General features: G+C 38.0%; 1 protein-coding gene across 2 annotated transcripts; it reads left to right on the top strand.

Moving 5' to 3' along the window:
- On the top strand, nt 1-26,238 carry LOC138332395 (SEC14-like protein 2). 2 transcript variants are annotated; one of them, XM_069280486.1, is made up of 9 exons: nt 1-235; nt 781-885; nt 15,194-15,263; nt 15,676-15,719; nt 16,342-16,498; nt 19,864-19,958; nt 21,932-22,088; nt 25,776-25,862; nt 26,099-26,238. In XM_069280486.1, the coding sequence occupies exons 2-9, from the start codon at nt 787-789 to the stop codon at nt 26,221-26,223; spliced, it is 834 nt and encodes a 277-aa protein (XP_069136587.1). In that variant the 5' UTR covers nt 1-235; nt 781-786; the 3' UTR covers nt 26,224-26,238. The 2 variants fall into 2 exon arrangements, with proteins under 2 accessions (XP_069136587.1, XP_069136586.1); XM_069280485.1 differs by lacking the exon at nt 19,864-19,958 and adding an exon at nt 17,590-17,684 and having other exon boundaries at nt 2-235.
- The last annotated feature ends 1,735 nt before the right edge of the window (nt 26,239-27,973 follow it).

Genomic DNA, 27,973 nt, shown 5'->3' with positions numbered 1-27,973 from the left:
CACCGGTATTTAATTCATTGATATTGGAATGCCTGTATAGGAACCACATACGTATGTAATGTAACCCCCTGTCTGGTGCGGCAGTCGTACGAGAGGGTAATGGTTCGCTGGAGAGAAGGGAACAACCGGGACATGTAAACATATAGGACATTTGGTGGTTTTAGTAGAAACATTGTGACAGCAGAAATCGCCGTCTTCTGAAATGGATATGTGACAGAGAAGATCGATATTACCGGTGAGTAGCCCAAACCTGGTCAAATACAATGGTTACACCAATACATTATTAGTAATACTGTCGTGGTGTATTTGTATATATTTTACACCAGTAATACTGTTGTGGTATAGTTATATAGAGTTGTGAAGTTAGTGTGGATTTATATCCAGGAGTACAGTTTATAACATACAGATGTTGACGAATTCTAGTTATATAACTTTTCCTTTAAACTAATGACACCTTTAACTATAGGACGCCAGACTGTATGTGAACACATACCAGTGTTGGGTGAATCAATGCGCACAAGTCCAAAACCCTACAGAACATTGACTACATTCAAGCATTGATGTTCTTTAAAGAGGTTCAATATCCAACCTACTTATGAAAGCATTTTATAGCAAGCTTGACGAAAGTAGATTGTTAGCTTTAATATGTTTCGTTACGGTTGATTGGCACCAGGAAGGTCAGACTTACAATAAGTGTATGAGTACTTATTTTTTATATGATATATAGCGCACGTGATAGTTATAATGACTAACAAAGAATCATCGTCTATCTCACTGCAGGCCAGGATGGGGGATACAGGTGCCCAAGCTGAAGTCCTCCCTACTACAGACGATTCAGGTGTCGTGGGCACACTAACTGTCGAACAGCAGTCAGCTCTTAATACGGTAGAGTATATTATCACTCAGGTGTAAAATCATTAATCACTCAAGCATGAAGTCACGACTCTATTCATAATCTTAATAAGATAAATCTGATGGAGGCTAAAATTCAGGTGGTCGCCACTTATACCAACGACAAATGTTCTTATTTTGTTCTTTATTGTATATAAACGTTTATTCAATACTTTATTTTTCATCGAATTTTGTATCTCAAATTAATTTTGTTTCACAATTTATTCTTAATACTCTGTAGTGGGGGAGGAGAAATAGGTTCCCATGTACCCCTCTGGCAGTTTTTCGAAACATGGTTGTTTAGGACCGGTATGATGTCTAGTTTCATTTTATGCTTGATGCCATTGACAACTAATGTCCCATGGGGGTCATATGGCGGCCATCTTGGATTTCAGGTATCAAAGAGGGCCAAAATGACAAATTCTAATATGTGCGCATAGATAGAGAACCAGACAACATTCAGAGGCAAATAAACACATTTTTGATATGATTGAAACATGCTGAATACGATTAAATCATAATAATGACGTTACGTCTTCACATTTTTGTGAAATGACGGAAAACAATAACAAATTCAGCTTTTTTTCCCTAAAAAATCGATAAATGTCATAATTTTTATCACAAGTAAAGAAATCGATGGACAAATCACCTTGTAACAGTCATTTCGAATTGAACTAACCCTTGTGTAAACATATGTGTACTATAAAAAGATAGATTGCATCAATGAGGTCGGAAAAAAAGAGGGACCCCCCCATAAAAATTTATCAAAAAATGGCCAAAATGACACATTCGCATATATGCGCATAGATAGAGAACCAGACAACATTCAGAGGCAAATAAACACATTTTTTGATATGATTGAAATATGCTGAATACGATTAAATCATAATAATGACGTTACGTCTTCTCATTTTTGTGAAATGACGGGAAAACAATGAAATTTTCAGCTTTTTTTTCCTAAAAAATCGATAAATGTCATAATTTTTATCACAAGTAAAACAATTGATGGACAAAACACATTGTACTAGTCATTTCGAATTGCACTTATCCTTGTGTAAACATATGTCTATTTTAAAAGGATTTATGTTTTTAAATCTCATAATTATTGTTACATAAACTACATATTTCCTTATATATGATTCAGACAGTTCCAAACTACAATTACATTTTTTAACAGCCAGGGTCATGTAAGGATGTGCCAGGTTTATTTGTGGAGGAAAGGCGGAGTTCCCGGAGAAAAAACACCGCCAGCAGTCAATACCTGGCAACTGCCCCCCTGTAGATTCGAACAAGCTTACCCAGAGGTGGAGGGCTTGTGGTAATATGTCGAGACATCATACCAATCGGCCATCGCGGCCCCAATTACAACTAGAACGTGGTTAGAACCGTAATAATCCACTCTCTTTTAGTGAACAACTGGAAACATAGAATTTTTCATAAATTTTCGGCTCGTGCCAGAACGAAACGTACCACTGTGTTCGAATTATTATCCTTGATTTTTTTTGTCCTGAAGACACGATGGTATAGCACAGCTCATTACCACAAAACTAAATCCTTTCGGTATCACGACTGTTACTTTGGTTTTCATCAAACTGCTGCAGGTTGGCGTAGGATTTCATCACTCCAGGAAAATAAATGTACACATCTATTTCGACGATTCCCTCATACTCCACCGAGTCTAGGAATCGTTGGAGCGATGACAGATGACAGGTTGGGGGCTTACCTCGACGGCCATTGCCAGTCGGGGGAGTGGTCTGGTGATCAGGTCTCCGAGCATATCAACGTGCTGGAGATAAGGCTGTTCGGTTAGCTTTGCAGGCTTTTCTGAAGATTCTACATTCCAAGGTGGTTTGTGTGACTACAGACAACTCTACAGTTGTCGCGTATCTGGAGAGAAAGGGTGGGGGGCAAAGTCATTCGTGTTCTTCTCTTCTGTCAGGAAATGTGGTTAACTCTCTTAGGGTTAGTGTCTCTTCCAGACAGGTTGAATGTTCTGGCGGATGCTCTTTCCAGGCGCCGCAAGCCGGTTGTGACAGAAAGGCAGCTAAATCTCCCGATCTTCGAGGGCATTTGCTAGGTGTGGAACAGACCTCATATAGACCTTTTCGCCACTTCGCCACTAATTGTCCACTTTTGTCTCTCCGGTGCCAGACCAAATGACTTGGGCTGTGGACGCTCTATCTCTAGATTGGGAGGGGATACATGCTTATGCATTCCCTCCATTCAACCTGGTGGGCAGGGTTCTAATAGAAGTTTCGGGAGCATCATTTTCTCCTTTTCTGATAGCGCCCCTGTGACCGAGAAAATCCTGGTTTCCGGAGTTCTTGGCGTTTCTGTTGGTGGATATTCCTCTGGTTTCCCCACTCAGAACAAATCTCCTGCGCCAGCCTCGGTCCCGGAAGATCCATTCAAGAGCGTGGAAGCTATCTCAGGAGGCCTCGCTCAGTCAGGCTTTTCTTAAGACGTGTCAGCTCGCATCGCCCGATCAATAAGTCTTCCTCACCTGCCGTCTAACAGTCATGGAAGATCGTCTGTGATTGGTGTATCGACAGGAAGATTGATCAGGTCAAGGCCTCTGCCCAGCTGATTGCGGATTCCCTTCTCTATTTGTTTAGGGAACGCAAACTTGCCTCTAGTACTATTGCAGGCTATCGCATGGCTATTTCCAGTGTACTGTATTCTCATGGTAGACCAGAGTTAGGGTCTTCCAACTCTTTGTCTGCCTTGATTAGGTGGTTCAGTCTGGATAGGCCTAGGGTACGGCAGTTAGCTCCACAGTGGAATCTAGCACTTGTGTTACTGAAAGGGGCTCCTTAATAACCTTTGGTGTCGGTCTCCATTAAGGTTTTTACTTTTGACTTCCTGCTTGCTTTTGCCTCGGGCCGTAGGAGGAGTGATATCCATCTATTCACTTTTCGACTTTTCGTGCTTCGTTGGGCCAGATATAGCTCTGTTACCCTACTCACTGATCCTGCCTTTTTGGTAAAGATTCACAATCTCTATTGAGTCGAAGGAGAATGATCGGCTGCTTTGTCCCAGTCGGACGCTTAGGTTTTCCCTTGATAAAACAAGGTGGCGATGTACAATTCTTGCCCATTAAACAGGGTCAGCAGGATTTCTCCTCCCAGTACACCTGCAGTCTAATTATCAATCTGGGGCGAAATGAAAGGAGATGGCCCATGAGGTTAGAGCCCTTGCGGCTTCTTTGGCATTCCATAATGGGTCATGGTTCCAGGACATCATGTCTGCTGCCTTTTGGCGTGGTCAGACTACTTTCAATGACTTTTACCTACGGTCCCTGTCCTCTCATTCTAATTGACTGTTTTCCTAGGATCCCGTTGTGGCGGCCCAGTCTGTGACTGTTCCTCCTCAGCAGATATTATATGTATTTGTAGTTTTTAACTTATGCGAGCAGGCATCACAATGGTACACCTTTTTCATGGGGAGGTATATCCAAAATTGAAGGAGAATAATTCGAACCCAGTTGTTTTCACTAAAAAGAAATAAATTATTACGGTTATTGGGAACTGCCTGAATTATGGATAAAACATGTGAACTAGCCTTTGGATGTTTACTGGATCCGGGAATATTTTTTTTTTTAATTATTGGGGAGGGGGTTGGAGGTCATCTCGCTTCTTCTGCTAAAAACCATAAATCTATCCTTTTATAATGCACATATGTTTAGACAAGAGTCAGTTCAATTCAGAATAACTGTTACAATGTGTGTTGACAGAATATTTAGAGTTTTAATTTATTGATTTTGTTTTTCAATTTTTTTCTTCTGCATTTTCTTTTCGGTGGGGGGTCCCTCTCTTTTTCCCACCTCACTCATGCGATATATCTTTTTATAGTACACATGTGTTTACACAAGGGTTAGTGCAATTCGAAATGACTGTTACAAGGTGTTTTGTCCATCAATTCTTTTACTTGTAATTTAAATTATGACATTTATCGATTTTTTAGGGAAAAAAGGCTGAAAATTTCATTGTTTTCCCGTCATTTCACAAAAATGAGAAGACGTAACGTCATTATTATGATTTAATGGTATTCAGCATGTTTCAATCATATCAAAAAATGTGTTTATTTGCCTCTGAATGTTGTCTGGTTCTCTATCTATGCGCATATATGCGAATGTTTCATTTTGGCCATTTTTTGATAAATTTTTATGGGGGGGGGGGGTTCCCTCTCTTTTTCCGACCTCATTGATGCGATCTATCTTTTTATAGTACACATATGTTTACACAAGGGTTGGTTCAATTCGAAATGACTGTTACAAGGTGATTTGTCCATCAATTTTTTTACTTGTGATAAAAATTATGACATTTATCGATTTTTAGGGGAAAAAAGCTGAAAATTTCATTGTTTTCCCGTCATTTCACAAAAATGAGAAGACGTAACGTCATTATTATGATTTAATCGTATTCAGCATGTTTCAATCATATCAAAAATATGTTTATTTGCCTCTGAATGTTGTCTGGTTCTCTATCTATGCGCATATATGCGAATGTGTCATTTTGGCCATTTTTGATACCTGAAATCCAAGATGGCCGCCATATGACCCCCATGGGACATTAGTTGTCAATGGCAACAAGCATAAAATGAAACTAGACATCATACCGGTCCTAAAAAACCATGTTTCGAAAAACTGCCAGAGGGGTACATGGGAACCTATTTCTCCTCCCCCACTACTGATTGATATGAAAAGATAGCGATCGTATGAAACGAAAGAAGAACCCAAAGAAATAAATGTACAAACTATGCTTGATAAAGAAAACAAATTAATTAGTCATTTAATGCATGAAAATTATTGCTTTTGGTATTTGTCATCTTCTAACTATAATAAATACTCATTTAAATGTATATCTATACGATTGACATTGGTTGTTAAAAGCAAAAGCCTGTTTTATTTAAAAAATGTGACATATTAACATATGCGAGTGTCGTGTTAGGCAGATGACTGTGTATGTGACTTTTTTCGTGCACTCGCCACAGGATGTTACTTAAGTGGATTAATTATATAAATAGGACCTTCCTTGCTGACTCACATACTGTACATATAGACTATTGATGACATACCAGCACAACTCAATATCGTCATATCTTAAATGTTTATGACTGTATAGTTGCATGTGCACTTTTTAACGAACAGCGGTTCTTGGGAGTCTGTTTTTTTTTCTATAATGATTTCATTGATTTTCCCGCGAAAATTCTCTGGTAAATAATCACTCATTCAGGATTATTTTGACAAATAAATGGGATCTCTTTTTTTCTGCGATTTATCCTATAGAGTATCATACATTCATGCTATAAAATTTAAGTTATATATGATGAATTTTTCATACTCACGAATCAAGATCAGCTTCCAATATGTTATTCATCACCAAAAGTTACCAACATTTTGAGAATTACAGTACTTTCAATGCATATATCTCAACTTTACAAGTACAAAAGGAGCTGAAAATAATGTTTGGCAGTACTGCCAGAATCATTATATTAACATTTATAATGAAGCGAAATGAGTCATACGATCAGAACAAGGTGTGACATTGTGGTCAACAATTTCATGCCACACTTTTATAGTGTTGTTAGTAATTGTAAAGTAAAACAATTTTATAGTACATACTTTCTGTGTTGTAACTACCGTTTATAAGGCACTTGAAACCCTTTAAATGATTCTCACAGCTTAATTCACGGTTTTCACTATATTAATGAAGAAAAATTAACTTATCAAAATGTTTGCCCAGTTACGTCACATATAACTTTTATATAGTTCCTACATACTTTTATCATTTTAAGCTGGTTTTTGGACCATATGCCGTAATTTTTTATATGTCTAGTTGTCTACGGTGGTGATACTTACAGAGGAATATAGTTAGTGTATTAGGTATTCTGTAGCATTTTAAAAGCACATTCTCAATGCCATAAGACAGAGTTTAAAGAAACCATTATCAACACGCATATTCGCTTATATGGGAGAAACATTTTCAGGAGATTTCAGAAATGCTAGGAGGTCAGAGCCGGGTATCACGTAAAATTAACTGTTCTGTTTTGTCATACCAAATGTTACATCCAGATACAATAGCAAACAACATTGTAGTACCATCGCGTACTGATACACATAGTTTGACGATACATTGTAGTAACATCGCCTACTGATACACATAGTTTGACGATACATTGTAGTAACATCGCGTACTGATACACATAGTTTGACGATACATTGTAGTACCATCGCGTACTGATACACATAGTTTGACGATACATTGTAGTACCATCGCGTACTGATACACATAGTTTGACGATACTTGCCACGCTACTGATACACATAGTTTGACGATACATTGTAGTACCATCGCGTACTGATACACATAGTTTGACGATACATTGTAGTACCATCGCGTACTGATACACATAGTTTGACGATACATTGTAGTACCATCGCGTACTGATACACATAGTTTGACGATACATTGTAGTACCATCGCGTACTGATACACATAGTTTGACGATACATTGTAGTACCATCGCGTACTGATACACATAGTTTGACGATACATTGTAGTACCATCGCGTACTGATACACATAGTTTGACGATACATTGTAGTACCATCGCGTACTGATACACATAGTTTGACGATACATTGTAGTACCATCGCGTACTGATACACATAGTTTGACGATACATTGTAGTACCATCGCGTACTGATACACATAGTTTGACGATACATTGTAGTACCATCGCGTACTGATACACATAGTTTGACGATACATTGTAGTACCATCGCGTACTGATACACATAGTTTGACGATACATTGTAGTACCATCGCGTACTGATACACATAGTTTGACGATACATTGTAGTACCATCGCGTACTGATACACATAGTTTGACGATACATTGTAGTACCATCGCGTACTGATACACATAGTTTGACGATACATTGTAGTACCATCGCGTACTGATACACATAGTTTGACGATACATTGTAGTACCATCGCGTACTGATACACATAGTTTGACGATACATTGTAGTACCATCGCGTACTGATACACATAGTTTGACGATACATTGTAGTAACCATCGCGTACTGATACACATAGTTTGACGATACATTGTAGTACCATCGCGTACTGATACACATAGTTTGACGATACATTGTAGTACCATCGCGTACTGATACACATAGTTTGACGATACATTGTAGTACCATCGCGTACTGATACACATAGTTTGACGATACATTGTAGTACCATCGCGTACTGATACACATAGTTTGACGATACATTGTAGTACCATCGCGTACTGATACACATAGTTTGACGATACATTGTAGTACCATCGCGTACTGATACACATAGTTTGACGATACATTGTAGTACCATCGCGTACTGATACACATAGTTTGACGATACATTGTAGTACCATCGCGTACTGATACACATAGTTTGACGATACATTGTAGTACCATCGCGTACTGATACACATAGTTTGACGATACATTGTAGAACATCGCGTACTGATACACATAGTTTGACGATACATTGTAGTACCATCGCGTACTGATACACATAGTTTGACGATACATTGTAGTACCATCGCGTACTGATACACATAGTTTGACGATACATTGTAGTACCATCGCGTACTGATACACATAGTTTGACGATACATTGTAGTACCATCGCGTACTGATACACATAGTTTGACGATACATTGTAGTACCATCGCGTACTGATACACATAGTTTGACGATACATTGTAGTATACCATCGCGTACTGATACACATAGTTTGACGATACATTGTAGTACCATCGCGTACTGATACACATAGTTTGACGATACATTGTAGTAACATCGCGTACTGATACACATAGTTTGACGATACATTGTAGTACCATCGCGTACTGATACACATAGTTTGACGATACATTGTAGTACCATCGCGTACTGATACACATAGTTTGACGATACATTGTAGTAACATCGCGTACTGATACACATAGTTTGACGATACATTGTAGTACCATCGCGTACTGATACACATAGTTTGACGATACATTGTAGTAACATCGCGTACTGATACACATAGTTTGACGATACATTGTAGTACCATCGCGTACTGATACACATAGTTTGACGATACATTGTAGTACCATCGCGTACTGATACACATAGTTTGACGATACATTGTAGTACCATCGCGTACTGATACACATAGTTTGACGATACATTGTAGTAACATCGCGTACTGATACACATAGTTTGACGATACATTGTAGTACCATCGCGTACTGATACACATAGTTTGACGATACATTGTAGTACCATCGCGTACTGATACACATAGTTTGACGATACATTGTAGTACCATCGCGTACTGATACACATAGTTTGACGATACATTGTAGTACCATCGCGTACTGATACACATAGTTTGACGATACATTGTAGTACCATCGCGTACTGATACATCGCGTGCGTACTGATACACATAGTTTGACGATACATTGTAGTACCATCGCGTACTGATACACATAGTTTGACGATACATTGTAGTACCATCGCGTACTGACACACATAGTTTGACGATACATTGTAGTACCATCGCGTACTGATACACATAGTTTGACGATACATTGTAGTACCATCGCGTACTGATACACATAGTTTGACGATACATTGTAGTACCATCGCGTACTGATACACATAGTTTGACGATACATTGTAGAACCATCGCGTACTGATACACATAGTTTGACGATACATTGTAGTACCATCGCGTACTGATACACATAGTTTGACGATACATTGTAGTACCATCGCGTACTGATACACATAGTTTGACGATACATTGTAGTACCATCGCGTACTGATACACATAGTTTGACGATACATTGTAGAACCATTGCGTACTGATACACATAGTTTGACGATACATTGTAGTACCATCGCGTACTGACACACATAGTTTGACGATACATTGTAGTACCATCGCGTACTGACACATATAGTTTGACGATACATTGTAGTACCATCGCGTACTGATACACATAGTTTGACGATACATTGTAGTACCATCGCGTACTGATACACATAGTTTGACGATACATTGTAGTACCATCGCGTACTGACACACATAGTTTGACGATACATTGTAGTAACATCGCGTACTGATACACATAGTTTGACGATACATTGTAGTACCATCGCGTACTGACACATATAGTTTGACGATACATTGTAGTACCATCGCGTACTGACACACATAGTTTGACGATACATTGTAGTACCATCGCGTACTGATAAATTCATACATTGTACATGTTTGACGATACATTGTAGTACCATCGCGTACTGATACACATAGTTTGACGATACATTGTAGTACCATCGCGTACTGATACACATAGTTTGACGATACATTGTAGTACCATCGCGTACTGATACACATAGTTTGACGATACATTGTAGTACCATCGCGTACTGATACACATAGTTTGACGATACATTGTAGTACCATCGCGTACTGATACACATAGTTTGACGATACATTGTAGTACCATCGCGTACTGATACACATAGTTTGACGATACATTGTAGTACCATCGCGTACTGATACACATAGTTTGACGATACATTGTAGTACCATCGCGTACTGATACACATAGTTTGACGATACATTGTAGTACCATCGCGTACTGATACACATAGTTTGACGATACATTGTAGTACCATCGCGTACTGACACACATAGTTTGACGATACATTGTAGTACCATCGCGTACTGATACACATAGTTTGACGATACATTGTAGTAACATCGCGTACTGATACACATAGTTTGACGATACATTGTAGTACCATCGCGTACTGACACACATAGTTTGACGATACATTGTAGTACCATCGCGTACGTAATGATACACATAGTTTGACGATACATTGTAGTACCATCGCGTACTGATACACATAGTTTGACGATACATTGTAGTAACATCGCGTACTGATACACATAGTTTGACGATACATTGTAGTACCATCGCGTACTGATACACATAGTTTGACGATACATTGTAGTACCATCGCGTACTGATACACATAGTTTGACGATACATTGTAGTACCATCGCGTACTGATACACATAGTTTGACGATACATTGTAGTACCATCGCGTACTGATACACATAGTTTGACGATACATTGTAGTACCATCGCGTACTGACACATAGTTTGACGATACATTGTAGTACCATCGCGTACTGATACACATATTTGACGATACTGTACACTACTGACACATATACACATTTGACGATACATTGTAGTACCATCGCGTACTGATACACATAGTTTGACGATACATTGTAGTACCATCGCGTACTGACACACATAGTTTGACGATACATTGTAGTACCATCGCGTACTGATACACATAGTTTGACGATACATTGTAGTACCATCGCGTACTGATACACATAGTTTGACGATACATTGTAGTACCATCGCGTACTGATACACATAGTTTGACGATACATTGTAGTACCATCGCGTACTGATACACATAGTTTGACGATACATTGTAGTACCATCGCGTACTGATACACATAGTTTGACGATACATTGTAGTACCATCGCGTACTGATACACATAGTTTGACGATACATTGTAGTACCATCGCGTACTGATACACATAGTTTGACGATACATTGTAGTACCATCGCGTACTGATACACATAGTTTGACGATACATTGTAGTACCATCGCGTACTGATACACATAGTTTGACGATACATTGTAGTAGTACCATCGCGTACTGATACGACACATAGTTTGACGATACATTGTAGTACCATCGCGTACTGATACACATAGTTTGACGATACATTGTAGTACCATCGCGTACTGATACACATAGTTTGACGATACATTGTAGTACCATCGCGTACTGACACATATAGTTTGACGATACATTGTAGTACCATCGCGTACTGACACACATAGTTTGACGATACATTGTAGTACCATCGCGTACTGACACATATAATTTGACGATACATTGTAGTACCATCGCGTACTGACACACATAGTTTGACGATACATTGTAGTACCATCGCGTACTGACACATATAATTTGACGATACATTGTAGTACCATCGCGTACTGATACACATAGTTTGACGATACATTGTAGTACCATCGCGTACTGATACACATAGTTTGACGATTTGACGATACATTGTAGTACCATCGCGTACTGACACATATAATTTGACGATACATTGTAGTACCATCGCGTACTGATACACATAGTTTGACGATACATTGTAGTACCATCGCGTACTGACACACATAATTTGACGATACATTGTAGTACCATCGCGTACTGATACACATAGTTTGACGATACATTGTAGTACCATCGCGTACTGACACATATAGTTTGACGATACATTGTAGTACCATCGCGTACTGATACACATAGTTTGACGATACATTGTAGTACCATCGCGTACTGATACACATAGTTTGACGATACATTGTAGTACCATCGCGTACTGATACACATAGTTTGACGATACATTGTAGTACCATCGCGTACTGATACACATAGTTTGACGATACATTGTAGTACCATCGCGTACTGACACACATAGTTTGACGATACATTGTAGTACCATCGCGTACTGACACATATAGTTTGACGATACATTGTAGTACCATCGCGTACTGACACATAGCGTACATTGTAGTACCATCGCGTACTGACACATATAGTTTGACGATACATTGTAGTACCATCGCGTACTGACACACATAGTTTGACGATACATTGTAGTACCATCGCGTACTGACACATATAATTTGACGATACATTGTAGTACCATCGCGTACTGATACACATAGTTTGACGATACATTGTAGTACCATCGCGTACTGACACATATAATTTGACGATACATTGTAGTACCATCGCGTACTGACACACATAGTTTGACGATACATTGTAGTACCATCGCGTACTGATACACATAGTTTGACGATACATTGTAGTACCATCGCGTACTGACACACATAGTTTGACGATACATTGTAGTACCATCGCGTACTGACACATATAGTTTGACGATACATTGTAGTACCATCGCGTACTGATACACATAGTTTGACGATACATTGTAGTACCATCGCGTACTGACACACATAGTTTGACGATACATTGTAGTACCATCGCGTACTGATACACATAGTTTGACGATACATTGTAGTACCATCGCGTACTGACACACATAGTTTGACGATACATTGTAGTACCATCGCGTACTGATACATAGTTTGACGATACATTGTAGTACCATCGCGTACTGATACATATAGTTTGACGATACATTGTAGTACCATCGCGTACTGACACACATAGTTTGACGATACATTGTAGTACCATCGCGTACTGACACATATAATTTGACGATACATTGTAGTACCATCGCGTACTGACACATATAATTTGACGATACATTGTAGTACCATCGCGTACTGATACATATAATTTGACGATACATTGTAGTACCATCGCGTACTGACACATATAGTTTGACGATACATTGTAGTACCATCGCGTACTGACACACATAGTTTGACGATACATTGTAGTACCATCGCGTGCGTACTGATACATATAGTTTGACGATACATTGTAGTACCATTGCGTACTGACACATATAATTTGACGATACATTGTAGTAACATCGCGTACTGATACACATAGTTTGACGATACATTGTAGTACCATCGCGTACTGATACACATAGTTTGACGATACATTGTAGTACCATCGCGTACTGATACACATAGTTTGACGATACATTGTAGTACCATCGCGTACTGACACATATAATTTGACGATACATTGTAGTACCATCGCGTACTGACACACATAGTTTGACGATACATTGTAGTACCATCGCGTACTGACACATATAATTTGACGATACATTGTAGTACCATCGCGTACTGATACATATAATTTGACGATAAATTGTAGTACCATCGCGTACTGACACATATAATTTGACGATACATTGTAGTACCATCGCGTACTGATACATATAGTTTGACGATACATTGTAGTACCATCGCGTACTGACACATATAATTTGACGATACATTGTAGTACCATCGCGTACTGAACACATATAATTTGACGATACATTGTAGTAACATCGCGTACTGATACACATAGTTTGACGATACATTGTAGTACCATCGCGTACTGACACATATAATTTGACGATACATTGTAGTACCATCGCGTACTGATACATATAGTTTGACGATACATTGTAGTACCATCGCGTACTGATACATATAATTTGACGATACATTGTAGTACCATCGCGTACTGATACATATAATTTGACGATACATTGTAGTACCATCGCGTACTGACACATATAGTTTGACGATACATTGTAGTACCATCGCGTACTGACACATATAGTTTGACGATACATTGTAGTACCATCGCGTACTGACACATATAATTTGACGATACATTGTAGTACCATCGCGTACTGACACATATAGTTTGACGATAAATTGTAGTACCATCGCGTACTGATACATATAATTTGACGATACATTGTAGTACCATCGCGTACTGACACATATAGTTTGACGATACATTGTAGTACCATCGCGTACTGACACATATAATTTGACGATACATTGTAGTACCATCGCGTACTGACACATATAATTTGACGATACATTGTAGTAACATCGCGTACTGATACATATAATTTGACGATACATTGTAGTACCATCGCGTACTGACACATATAGTTTGACGATACATTGTAGTACCATCGCGTACTGACACATATAATTTGACGATACATTGTAGTAACATCGCGTACTGACACATATAATTTGACGATACATTGTAGTACCATCGCGTACTGACACACATAGTTTGACGATACATTGTAGTAACATCGCGTACTGATACATATAATTTGACGATACATTGTAGTACCATCGCGTACTGACACATATAGTTTGACGATACATTGTAGTACCATCGCGTACTGATACACATAGTTTGACGATACATTGTAGTACCATCGCGTACTGACACATATAATTTGACGATACATTGTAGTACCATCGCGTACTGACACATATAATTTGACGATAAATTGTCGCCAATCGATGCTTACTATAAACCTGTAATGTCTACTTCGTTTTCGTGTCCTGTTTATTCTGTTTGCAATATAGTTTGTGTTTTGTATTTTCAGTTTCGAGACAAAGTGAAAGATGTAATTCGGCCAGAGCATGACGATAGATTTCTCCTCAAATGGCTTAAAGGTAAGTGCTATATATTTAGGAGCAGGCAAATGTAACACACATTTTGGTATACATAGTTACACAATTATTGCATCAATCTATAAAGTCAAGGCAAAAATGTTGGTTTTATAAAAATGTAAATTTTATATTTAATGTTATTAATATTGTCTAGGTCTATTGTCTCTCGTTTCATCATTGTATGTTAGGAGAAGGCTTTTATAAGTTGTTATAACTTTTGCCTGATCCTTTTACATTGACAATGAAATATGTTTTAACTAAAACACAATTATTAAACGCGTATTAGCAGCTACTTCTTTACTGAATGGTAATATAATAGAAAGCTCTATACAACAAAGGAATGAAGAAATATTACAGACATACATTATATTATGACAAAACAGAAATAGTTTAGAATCTATTTTATGTTTTACAGCCAGAAAATTTGACTTGAACAAATCCGAGGAGATGTTAAGAAATGTAAGGATACGTTTTATATATCTTTTAAACAAGAAAATCATTGATGGTAAAATTACAGTGGGTCTATATTACATGTTTTAATATTACCCGTAAAGACTTAGATGCTCTTACTTCTCTGATTCTATTATTATGGTATATCATATTATATTTTGATATCCGATGACAAACTTTTTTAGAGGTCGAATTAAACTATAAAAAGAGGCACTCTTAAAGAGATAAATAATTATCATTGTTTTTGTTAATTGGACATATATATATATATCTTATATACGATTAAAGATCAATTATTGTTCAAATGATTTGTGTCGTTAATGCTCTGTCGGCGATGAAGCATCTTTAAAGAGATAAATACTGGTCATTGTTTTTGTACGCGTTAAAGTCATCAGTTTATTTTACAAAGATAAATACTGGTCATTGTTTTTGTACACGTTACAGTCATCAGTTTATTTTACAAAGATAAATACTGGTCATTGTTTTTGTACGCGTTACAGTCATCAGTTTATTTTACAAAGATAAATACTGGTCATTATTTTTGTACGCGTTAAAGTCATCAGTTTATTTTACAAAGGTAAATACTGGTCATTGTTTTTGTACGCGTTAAAGTCATCAGTTTATTTTACAGAGCTTGTCCTGGAGGGAGAAGAATAACGTTGATACGATCCTGGAGGATTTTGAGTCCCCCGAGGTTATAAAGAAGTATTTCACGGGTGGCACTAGTGGTTTCGATAAGGAAGGTTGTCCTATATGGGTGGATCCTCTAGGTCGACTAGACTTTAAAGGTGCGAGCATTGTTTATTGAGCTGACTTGAAGAAGTATATGATAGTAAATGAGAAATTTAATACTTTTTGATAGCATATATAACATAAACTATTAAATATAACTAGGATCTTCATACGAATAAAGGCATGTATCAATATTGATACAAAACGGTTTGGTATTGATATTCTATAATTGAAGTCTTACTTCAATGTTCAAGGGCAAATTATAAAGCATGTCATCAACTATTACTGGCAACGAAAGAACTGGGCATGTTTATACACTAAATGTACCATTATAGTTGTTCATGGATTGTATGCATTAATGACGGCATGTAATGGTACATGTAAGGTACAAGTCTGAACGTTGACAACATGGCTCAATCCTTGATTCGATACTTTTTACGTTCGGTAGTTCCATAAAGTATTAACTACGTTGCCGTACACACCCAAAACAATACTTTGAGACCAAGTCGTCTGACGATCTGCTTTAAGACTGACACTTTCCAGGTCGTAGATGTTATTGGTTTTGGACATATTGTTAAGACACAATTTGATTTCTTATTATTAACTAGGTAACTTTCTGTGTGTGGTCGATATTAGCCTTAACCTAACTATAGACTGTCAAAGTTTGATTCCCAAAACATGCATGTAAATATAATTATACATGTGTATCTCCGAAACTACTTTCGTATTCAAAGTTTCGATGGGTTGTTTGAAGGGGATGGGGGAGGGTTTAGAGGTTGAGGGAGAAAGCCGCCACTTATACGCCATAAAATTGATTTCATTGAGAAAGACCAAGTATATCTGTCTGTTTTGATTTTAAAAGTTCATCCGCTTGTATTTGGATTTTCATTAATTGTAAATTCAATTGCACCAGACAAACAAAGACATTGTAATGATTTGTGAAATATACATGAAGCTTTGATATTACCGTTGTAAACTATTTGTATTTAACATAATGTTTTCCTCGTCTCGATATGACTACATGGAATTAGGTTATATAACCTTGTAATTCGTGAGTTGATTACCTATAGTATAGGATTAACCTGCTGACATCCTATGTCAATAACAGACATTTGCATGTGCATGATTTAGACATTTCATATTCCAGGGTTATGTGCATGTGCAAGAAAAATCGATCTGATAAAACATAAAGTTTACAGACTTGAATTGTACACCAAAATCATGAAGGAACAATCCAAAAAGGTATGTACAATATATATATCCTCAAATAACTCCATCTAATATATAAAATTAAGGACTTTTGATCAGGTCCATATGGTGTTATACTGCTCTGTTAGAATCTAATATAATATCTCAGGGTGTTAGAATTAAGAAATAAACTGTTACCATAACGGGCGCCATTCTATTTATATATTTTTAGGTCATCTGATCATGCTTCGTCCGTCGTCGTGCGCCGTCCGCCGTCCGCCGTCCGTAAACTTTTCACATTTCAATCTTCTTCTCAAGTTTGACCAGTGGGATTAAGCCGAAACTTACATGAAATGATCCTGACATGGTCCTGACAAAGTGTTGTTATTTTTCGGGTCGATCCGAAATCCAAGATGGCCGCCACAGCCGCCATCTTGAAAACACATTTTGAACTTCTTCTCAAGTTCTACAAGTGCGATTTGGCTGAAACTTGCATAAAAATGATCCTGACATGGTCCCGACAAAGTGTTGTTATTTTTCGGGTCGATCCGAAATCCAAGATGGCCGCCACAGCCGTCATTTTGAAAACACATTTTGAACTTCTTCTCAAGTTCTACTAGTGCGATTTGGCTGAAACTTGCATGAAATGATCCTGACATGGTTCCGACAAAGTGTTGTTATTTTTCGGGTCGATCCGAAATCAAAGATGGCCGCCACAGCCGCCATCTTGAAAACACATTTTGAACTTCTTCCCAAGTTCTACCGGTGCGATTTGGCTGAGACTTGCATGAAATGATCCTGACATGGTCCCGACAGTGTTGTTATTTTTCGGGTCGATCCGAAATCCAAGATGGCCGCCACAGCCACCATCTTGAAAACACATTTTGAACTTCTTCTCAAGTTCTACCAGTGCGATTTGGCTGAAACTTGCATGAAATGATCCTGACATGGTCCTGACAAAGTGTTCTTATTTTTCGGGTCGATCCAAAATCCAAGATGGCTGCCACAGCCGCCATCTTGAAACAACATTTTGAACTTCTCAAGTGCTACCAGTGCGATTTGGCTGAAACTTGCATGAAATGATCCTGACATGGTCCCGACAAAGTGTTCTTATTTTTCGGGATGATCTGAAATCCAAGATAGCCGCCACAGCTGCCATCTTGAAAACACATTTTGAACTTCTTCTCAAGTTCTACCAGTTCGATTTGGCTGAAACTTGCATGAAAGGAGCCTGACATGGTCCCAACAAAGTGTTGTTACATCTCTGGTTGATCCCCAATCGAAGATGGCAACCATGAGGCATGACACTATATATAATTAATTTCCTATATGATTATTGCCAAGGTACTCAGATGACCGTTAAGGCCCATGGGCCTCTTGTTTAATCTTTCTTTCGGATGGGCTTCATATCAACTGTATATCCAATTTGGTAACATTTTATTACTTATATTTCCATAACGATCATTTAAATTCAAAACTTTACACGCATATCTTGCTATTTTCCGATTGCGCTAATGTTTACGTCAGCAAGTTCAATAAACGGAACAGCCATAACATCAGCTTCTGAATGTAGTTCAACACAAAACGGTTTGAAACAAGCGAACAAATGAAAACTATGCGATGATATTGTTCAATACATGCTATTTTGTCAACACGATAATACTAGACCCCACAACCTTAAAATCACCTTTTAGATTATTTGACAGATATGTATATGCGTAAGTATACATTGTATACATTGTCATGACGCGGCGGAAACGTTATATATGCATACGCTTGACCAGATGGGAGTTCATAGCCTGATATTGCCTATCTGGTTTAACATAGATCAAACGGGAAACTGAAAGTAGAATGGAAATATCACCATATGAACCTCAACAAAAGTCTATAACTCATACATACCTTTGAATTCTTGTCAATCACGATAAGTTGTGATTGACCGGATACAACGAAGTTCTTTCATCTACATAATGAGTCTTAACTAATTTAATATATCTCTAGATATGGGTCAAAGAAGTAAAGACAACGGATGGATTCCAGATAACCAAACAAGATAATAGGTTGTCCATACTGTTGTAATTCCTTCTTTTTCCTAACTTTCTAGATATCTAGAACCGAATGTTTCTGACAAGGTCACGAGGTGCCCTGTATACCCTCCCACCTAGGTACCAGACTCGCTTCCATTACTAAATACAGTTGTACCAGGATCGATTTTATATTACTATCATTACAGGCCTAATGACGTCAGTCAAACAAAGGGACCTCTTACTCCATAAGTTATGTGACCTTGAGCGATTCTCCAAGGTCATGCTGGAACAGTCACGTAAGGTGGGCTAACCATCTGCATGTCAGTCTGATCATGATATGTCCCTCGTTGGTATGAAGTGATATGTTTGTAATGAAGTTTTAAGCATGATTCCAACTTGTCAACTGTTTACTTGTAAGGTTATGTCACATCCCATCTGATATTTCTGTTTCATCAACATTTTGAAGGTTTTTTTTGTGGTCTGTAATTATTGACACTTTAGGTCCCTGACGGGATGTAGGTGTTCTGAAATGATAATCAACTGTTTGTATATACTACTGTATCATGGATCTCCTAGCGCTCATTAGTAAGTTTCTTGGTCTTCTTGATATGCTCTGTTTTGCATTGACATTCTACTCATTGTGCCCTCGAATCCTTGTCATTAACCTATTTGTCGTTGACATTCCTCTTTACACAGACTTGGATGAGTAAGTCATACAACCTGTTTTCTCACTGATATTCTCCTCGTATTGCATCTAAAGTAAAACATCTTTTCCAGTATCGTTGCATGTTAACACGTATGCTAGGCCTATCCTATAGCTGTTAGTGCTAATACTTTGTTATTATCTTGATTGGTAAATTATGCTGAATATTGTTTTCTTATATTTTAATGGTGCATGTTAACCTGTATTCTAGAACTATCCTGTAAGAAAGGCCTCTCTCCTTTGTTGAGGGAACAGTTTTATCATTAAAGGCGCTCCTGTCCTTTGTTAAGGGGACAGTTTTATCAATAAAGGCGCTCCTCTCTTTTGTTAAGGGGACAGTTTTATCAATAAAGGCGCTCCTCTCTTTTGTTGAGGGAACAGCTTTATCATTAAAGGCGCTCCTCTCTTTTGTTGAGGGAACAGCTGTATCATTAAAGGCGCTCCTCTCTTTTGTTGAGGGAACAGCTGTATCATTAAAGGCGCTCCTCTCTTTTGTTAAGGGGACAGTTTTATCAATAAAGGCGCTCCTCTCTTTTGTTAAGGGGACAGTTTTATCAATAAAGGCGCTCTTCTCTTTTGTTAAGGGGACAGGTTTATCAATAAAGGCGCTCCTCTCTTTTGATAAGGGGACAGTTTTATCAATAAAGGCACTCCTCTCTTTTGTTAAGGGGACAGTTTTATCAATAAAGGCGCTCCTCTCTTTTGTTAAGGGGACAGTTTTATCTATAAAGGCGCTCCTCTCGTTTGTTAAGGGAACAGCTTTATCAATAAAGGCGCTCCTCTCCTTTGTTGAGGGAACAGCTTTATCAATAAAGGCGCTCCTCTCTTTTGTTAGGGGGACAGTTTTATCAATAAAGGCGCTCCTCTCGTTTATTAAGGGAACGGTTTTATCAATAAAGGCGCTCCTCTCCTTTGTTGAGGGGACAGTTTTATCAATAAAGGCGCTCCTCTCTTTTGTTAAGGGGACAGTTTTATCAATAAAGGCGCTCCTCTCCTTTGTTAAAGATGATCCACCGCCGACAGACCATAGATGATACTCATCATTTGAACACCAATTGGTGTTTAATCGTGTATATATATGTCTAATTAACACAAAAAATAATATAAAATAATTTATTTTGCTCTTGATGCATGCGCAGTCAGAACTCCATTCTATATAGAATATAGTGTCACGAAATTTTATCGGAATGCAATTATTATTTCTCATACTTTTTTCTTGAAGTAAAATTAGAAGCTCAAACTTTCCAATTTTGGTAACGATGCAAAGTAAGTAACTTTTGTAACTGAAGAAAAATACCAAATCGTCTGATCCTGTTTTTTATTGTGAAAAAATACCATTTGTCAGCGGTGGAGCATCTTTAAGGGGACAGTTTTATCAATAATGGTGCCCCTCTCTTTTGTTAAGTGGACAGTTTTATCAATAAAGGCGCCCCTCTCGTTTGTTAAGGGAACAGCTTTATCAATAAAGGCGCTCCTCTCATTAGTTAAGGGAACAACTTTTTCAGTAAAGGCGCCCCTCTCTTTTGCTAAGGGAACAGTTTTATAAATAAAGGCGCTCCTCTTTTTTGCAGTTAGGAAAGGTGATCGACAGGGAGACTATAATTTACGATATGGAAAAGGTCGGGATGCGGCACCTCTGGAAACCCGGCATTGACACATTTAATCAGTTTGTCACTCTCGTGGAGGATAACTATCCCGAAAGACTCAAATTTATCTTCATTGTCAATGGTAAATATCCGGACATTGATATTCGAAAAAGTTCAAATTCATAATCAATGATAGATATCCGGAGATTAATATCCCCAAAAGTTCAAATTCATTATGAATGATCGATATCTTGGGATAAATATTTCGAAAACTCAAATCCATGTTCATTGGCAATGGTAAGTATCTGGAGATTAATATCCCAAAAGTTCAAATTCATTATGAATGGAAGATATCTGGGATAACTATTTCGAAAGCTCAATTGCATCGTCGAAAAAAATGATATAAAACAAATCTTACATTTTATTGATCCTGTGAAACAGCATTCCTAGGTACGCTCGGCGAGTATGAGCAAATCTAAACAATTAAAGCCAATCCGCGATGAAAATTAAATTTGTTTTGTCCATTCAACATATTTCTTGATGGTATAAATAAATCAAACCTCAGTATTCAAAAACATATACATTGAATTTGTACATACATATGCACCATGGACGGTGTGTATTAAGTGTTCAGTTGGGACTCTATGATTTTTGTATTACTCCGCCATATGTATATTCCCAAACATCACGAACAACGCCATCTCCGATGTCTTCCTCCGCGGCAGACTTTCGGTCGATTTTGGATTCTTTATGTCTCTTTCAGTTTTATGTAATTCATGCTACTGATCGATTATTGTAATCAAATGTTAGGAGGTTAATTGCAAAAGAAAGTGCTTATAACTTTTATAAAGTTTTAGGTCACCTGAGACGAAGTCTCAAGTGACCTATTCTAATCGCCTTTTGTCCGTCGTCGTCCGTCGTGCGTCGTATGTCCGTAAACGATTTACATTTTCGATTTCTTCTCCAAAACTGCTGAAGCAATTTCAATGAAATTTTGCACAAACCTTCTAAGGCATAAGACCAATCTAAATTGTGAATTATATGGTCCCCACCCCCCAGAGAGCTATGGGAGGGGCCAAAAGGGGTAAAATTGACTAAAATGTCAAAAATCTTCTTCTCCACTCACATATGTGATGGAATTAAATACTCTTCATGGATATGAAGGTCCTAAGGTCCTTTACAAAAATTGTGAATTATATGACCCTGGGGTCTCAGTTTCCCCGCTAGGGAGGGGGTTAAGTTTACTATAGTTTATATAGGGAAAACACAATTTTGAGCATTTTTTGCTCAATTTTCATAGGAAATGAGTCAAACTTGTTTAGAATTATTAGCCTGAGATAACATTTTAATATCATATCTATATTTATACTGGTCAACCCCCTCGGGGCAGAGGGGCGGGGCAAAAAGGGTCAAATAGGTTAAAACTTTAAAAATCTTCCTCTTAAATACTGGAAATGGTAGAATCAAATACTCGTCATAGATGGACAGGTCTTAAGGTGTTTTATGAAAATTGTGAATTATATGACCCTTGGGTCTCAGGTTTCCCCTTGTAGAGGGGTTAAGTTTACTGTAGTTTATATAGGGAAAACACTTTTTTGAGCATTATTTAGTCATTATAATAGGACATTAGTCAATTGTAGTCAGAATTATCCTTATGTGATAGCCATCGAATCTTATTACCAAATTTCTATGACTGATCCCCAGGGGCCTTAGGGGCGGGGCCAAAATGGGTCAAATAGGCTAAAACTTCAAAAATCTTCTTCTGAAATTCTCGAACTGGTAGAATCAAATACTCTGCATAGATGGAAAGGTCTTAAAGTCCTTTACAAAAGTTGTAAATAATATGACCCTGGGGTCTCATGTTTCCCTCTGGGGAGGGGGTCAAGTTTACTTTAGTTTATATAGGAAAAACACATTTATGAACATTAGTTGCCTATTTTTCATAGGAATTAGTCAAACTGGGTTAGAATTATTAGTCTGAAATAGCATTTTAACATCACATCCACATCCATATTGGTCATGGCTGACCCCTAGGGGCCAGAGGGGCGGAGCCAAAAGGGGTCAAATCTTCTTTTTTGAATTCATAGATTTGATGGAACCAGATACTCTTGATAGATTGGAAGATCTTAAGGCCCTTTACAAAAATTTGTGAATTTCATGGCCCTGGGATCTCAGATTCTCCCCTGGGGAGGGGGTCAAATTTACTATAGTTTATATCGGAAAAACACATCTAGGAACATTATTTGCTTAGTTTTCATAGGAATTAGTCATTCTAGGTTAGAATTATTAGCCTGAGATAGCATTTTAACATCATATCCATATTGGTCCTGGCCGACCCCCATGGGCCAGAGGGGTGGGGCGGAAAGGGGTCAAAATGCATAACATTTCAAAAATCTTCTGAATTCACAGATTTGATGGAACAAAATAATCTTCATAGATTAAAAAGTCAAATTTATAAAATCACTGACTGACTTCAAGGGCCTGATGGGAAAATATATAGTGTTTATATGCATGTCTTTGTTTCATTCTGAATCTGAACTCAGGTGACCGTTAAGGCCCATGGGCCTCTTGTTTTGTTTTGGTTGCATTGACGAACTATATTTGATGATATTATTCCGCAGTAAAAAAATAATTTTGAGTACGAGTTTCCTCCCTTGTTTTGTCACTGGGAATTTTGTCTTTTGTTAAATCGACAACTGCGTTATATTGAAAGGGAAAAGATAAGTACAAAGATTATGAACATAAATTTATAAGATATGACTAAAAGTGACTAATGAACTTTTGTATGGTAGCCTTACGAAGACTTGCTAAAGTCCGGTGCATTGCATGAAGTTTTCTTGATGTTAGCGACTAGCGTTCTTGTGAATTCAAAAGAAATTTGAGTGTTATATGTAACCAAATCACGTAATAGGTTTTTAATTAAATTTAAAAAAAAAACTAATAATATAGGCAGGTTTAGTGAACTAATGTACATGAAACAATGTTGGCAAACATCCGGAAATGGTAACATTTCTAATGTTATATTTTCTCGAAAATATTCTTAAATGTTAAGTGGATATTTAGATATGGATATATTAATTTATTTTCCGTTTCTTTTCTTGTTTTGTCTTTGAAGAGACATTGATAAAATTGATAATTTTAGTAATAAATGAATATAGAATTATAAAAAAATGATACTCAGATTCTTACCGGATTTATTGGTGTTGAAATCGTTATTTCAGAAATGAGAAATTTAAATATAAAAATTATTTCAGTTATTTCAGGAAAGGGAGTTATTAAACTTAATGTTCTTGAAACAACTTTAAACATCATAAAATAGATACGGTATACCGTAAATATCTTTTGTTTAACTAAAAAATTCAACATGTACACTGCACACTTAGTATATACTACAACATGTGCAGTATACTAAATTCAATATAAATGCTAAACCAATTTCTTTATTCCTTTGTTTGAGTCCTTCATTTACAGCATCTATGAGTGGCCTTGCACTTAGATTTTTCATCATGATGATAAAGTTGAGAGTATTGCTATCATCAAATATTCATCAATAATGATTATACATTATGTATTGACAATGATTATCAACATTGCTGTCTCAAGAGGCCTTGAATATATCTTCGCCGTCTAAGGATAATTAGTTGTTTTAGGTTTTCTTTTAAGTCACGTTTAACCTTGAAACGATTAGTTTCCCGTATATTCTTATCTTATAGCATATGAAAACTTTTAATGTGTCTTTTTTGTGGCTTTTGTATTTTGCATGACGGACTATTTCAAATCCGTCAATATTGTTACCAAAGATATTTTATTCATATGTTTGTTTCTTCAGCTCCCAAAATTTTCCCTGTAATCTGGAAACTTGTTCGTCCCTTTGTTGCGGAAGAGACCAGAAAGAAAATCAAAGTATTTGGTACAAGTACGTAATGTTTGATAATAAATTAATTGCGAAAATGACCTGAAATATCGATATTACAGCTAGAAACGGTAGTCTATAGAAAGCAGTAACTTTAAGTACATTATCAAGAATTAAAACACAAGTCGTTTGGTAATTGATTGCAGCTAATCTTTACTATATAAACATGATTAATACACTTACCGTTTCATCTGTCGCGTTTATAAATAATCCTTTTCTGAATATCTTTGTCAACACAGCTAACTACAAGGACACGTTACTGGAACACATTGATGCCGACCAGTTACCTGCTGCATATGGTGGAACCCTAGTAGACAAGTTTGGGGATCCTAGATGTGGTGATATGGTGGGTAATACAGTGTAGACTAGTAGACAAGTTTGGAGATCCTAGATGTGGTGATATGGTGGGTAATACAGGGTGGACTAGTAGACAAGTGTGGGGATCCTAGATGTGGTGATATGGTTAGTAATACGTTGTGGACTAGTAGACAAGTTTGGGGATCCTAGATGTGGTGATATGGTGGGTAATACGGGGTGGACTAGTAGACAAGTTTGGGGATCCTAGATGTGGTGATATGGTGGGTAATACGGGGTGGACTAGTAGACAAGTTTGGGGATCCTAGATGTGGTGATATGGTGGGTAATACGGGGTGGACTAGTAGAGAGACAAGTTTGGGGATCCTAGATGTGGTGATATGGTGGGTAATACAGGGTGGACTAGTAGACAAGTTTGGGGATCCTAGATGTGGTGATATGGTGGGTAATACGTTGTGGACTAGTAGACAAGTTTGGGGATCCTAGATGTGGTGATATGGTGGGTAATACAGTGGTGGACTAGTAGACAAGTTTGGGATCCTAGATGTGGTGATATGGTGGGTAATACGGGTGGACTAGTAGACAAGTTTGGGGATCCTAGATGTGGTGATATGGTGGGTAATACGGGGTGGACTAGTAGACAAGTTTGGGGATCCTAGATGTGGTGATATGGTGGGTAATACAGGGTGGACTAGTAGACAAGTTTGGGGATCCTAGATGTGGTGATATGGTGGGTAATACGGGGTGGACTAGTAGACAAGTTTGGAGGATCCTAGATGTGGTGATATGGTGGGTAATACAGGGTGGACTAGTAGACAAGTTTGGGATCCTAGATGTGGTGATATGGTGGGTAATACGGGGTGGACTAGTAGACAAGTTTGGGGATCCTAGATGTGGTGATATGGTGGGTAATACAGGGTGGACTAGTAGACAAGTTTGGAGATCCTAGATGTGGTGATATGGTGGGTAATACAGGGTGGACTAGTAGACAAGTTTGGGGATCCTAGATGTGGTGATATGGTGGGTAATACAGGGTGGACTAGTAGACAAGTGTGGGGATCCTAGATGTGGTGATATGGTTGTAATACGTGTGGACTAGTAGACAAGTTTGGGGATCCTAGATGTGGTGATATGGTGGGTAATACGGGGTGGACTAGTAGACAAGTTTGGGGATCCTAGATGTGGTGATAATGGTGGGTAATACGGGGTGGACTAGTAGACAAGTTTGGGGATCCTAGATGTGGTGATATGGTGGGTAATACAGGGTGGACTAGTAGACAAGTTTGGGGATCCTAGATGTGGTGATATGGTGGGTAATACGGGGTGGACTAGTAGACAAGTTTGGGGATCCTAGATGTGGTGATATGGTGGGTAATACGGGGTGGACTAGTAGACAAGTTTGGGGATCCTAGATGTGGTGATATGGTGGGTAATACAGGGATGGACTAGTAGACAAGTAGTTTGGAGATCCTAGATGTGGTGATATGGTGGGTAATACGGGGTGGACTAGTAGACAAGTTTGGGGATCCTAGATGTGGTGATATGGTGGGTAATACGGGGTGGACTAGTAGACAAGTTTGGGGATCCTAGATGTGGTGATATGGTGGGTAATACGGGGTGGACTAGTAGACAAGTTTGGATTTCCTAGATGTGGTGATATGGTGGGTAATACGGGGTGGACTAGTAGACAAGTTTGGGGATCCTAGATGTGGTGATATGGTGGGTAATACGGGGTGGACTAGTAGACAAGTTTGGAGATCCTAGATGTGGTGATATGGTGGGTAATACGGGGTGGACTA

The sequence above is a fragment of the Argopecten irradians genome, chromosome 9, assembly GCF_041381155.1.
Source record: "Argopecten irradians isolate NY chromosome 9, Ai_NY, whole genome shotgun sequence".
NCBI lineage: Eukaryota > Metazoa > Mollusca > Bivalvia > Pectinida > Pectinidae > Argopecten > Argopecten irradians.
Note: the sequence above shows the minus strand (reverse complement) of the source record. Positions and strands in the feature narration are given on the sequence as shown.

Bases quoted from the DNA above. Each gene is read 5' to 3' on its own strand.
- LOC138332395 (XM_069280486.1), top strand. From the start codon at position 787: ATGGGGGATACAGGTGCCCAAGCTGAAGTCCTCCCTACTACAGACGAT. The intron at 16,499-19,863 runs GTGCGAGCATTG...CTATCATTACAG, and splicing joins AGGTCGACTAGACTTTAAAG to GCCTAATGACGTCAGTCAAA. The intron at 25,863-26,098 runs GTACGTAATGTT...TTGTCAACACAG, and splicing joins AATCAAAGTATTTGGTACAA to CTAACTACAAGGACACGTTA.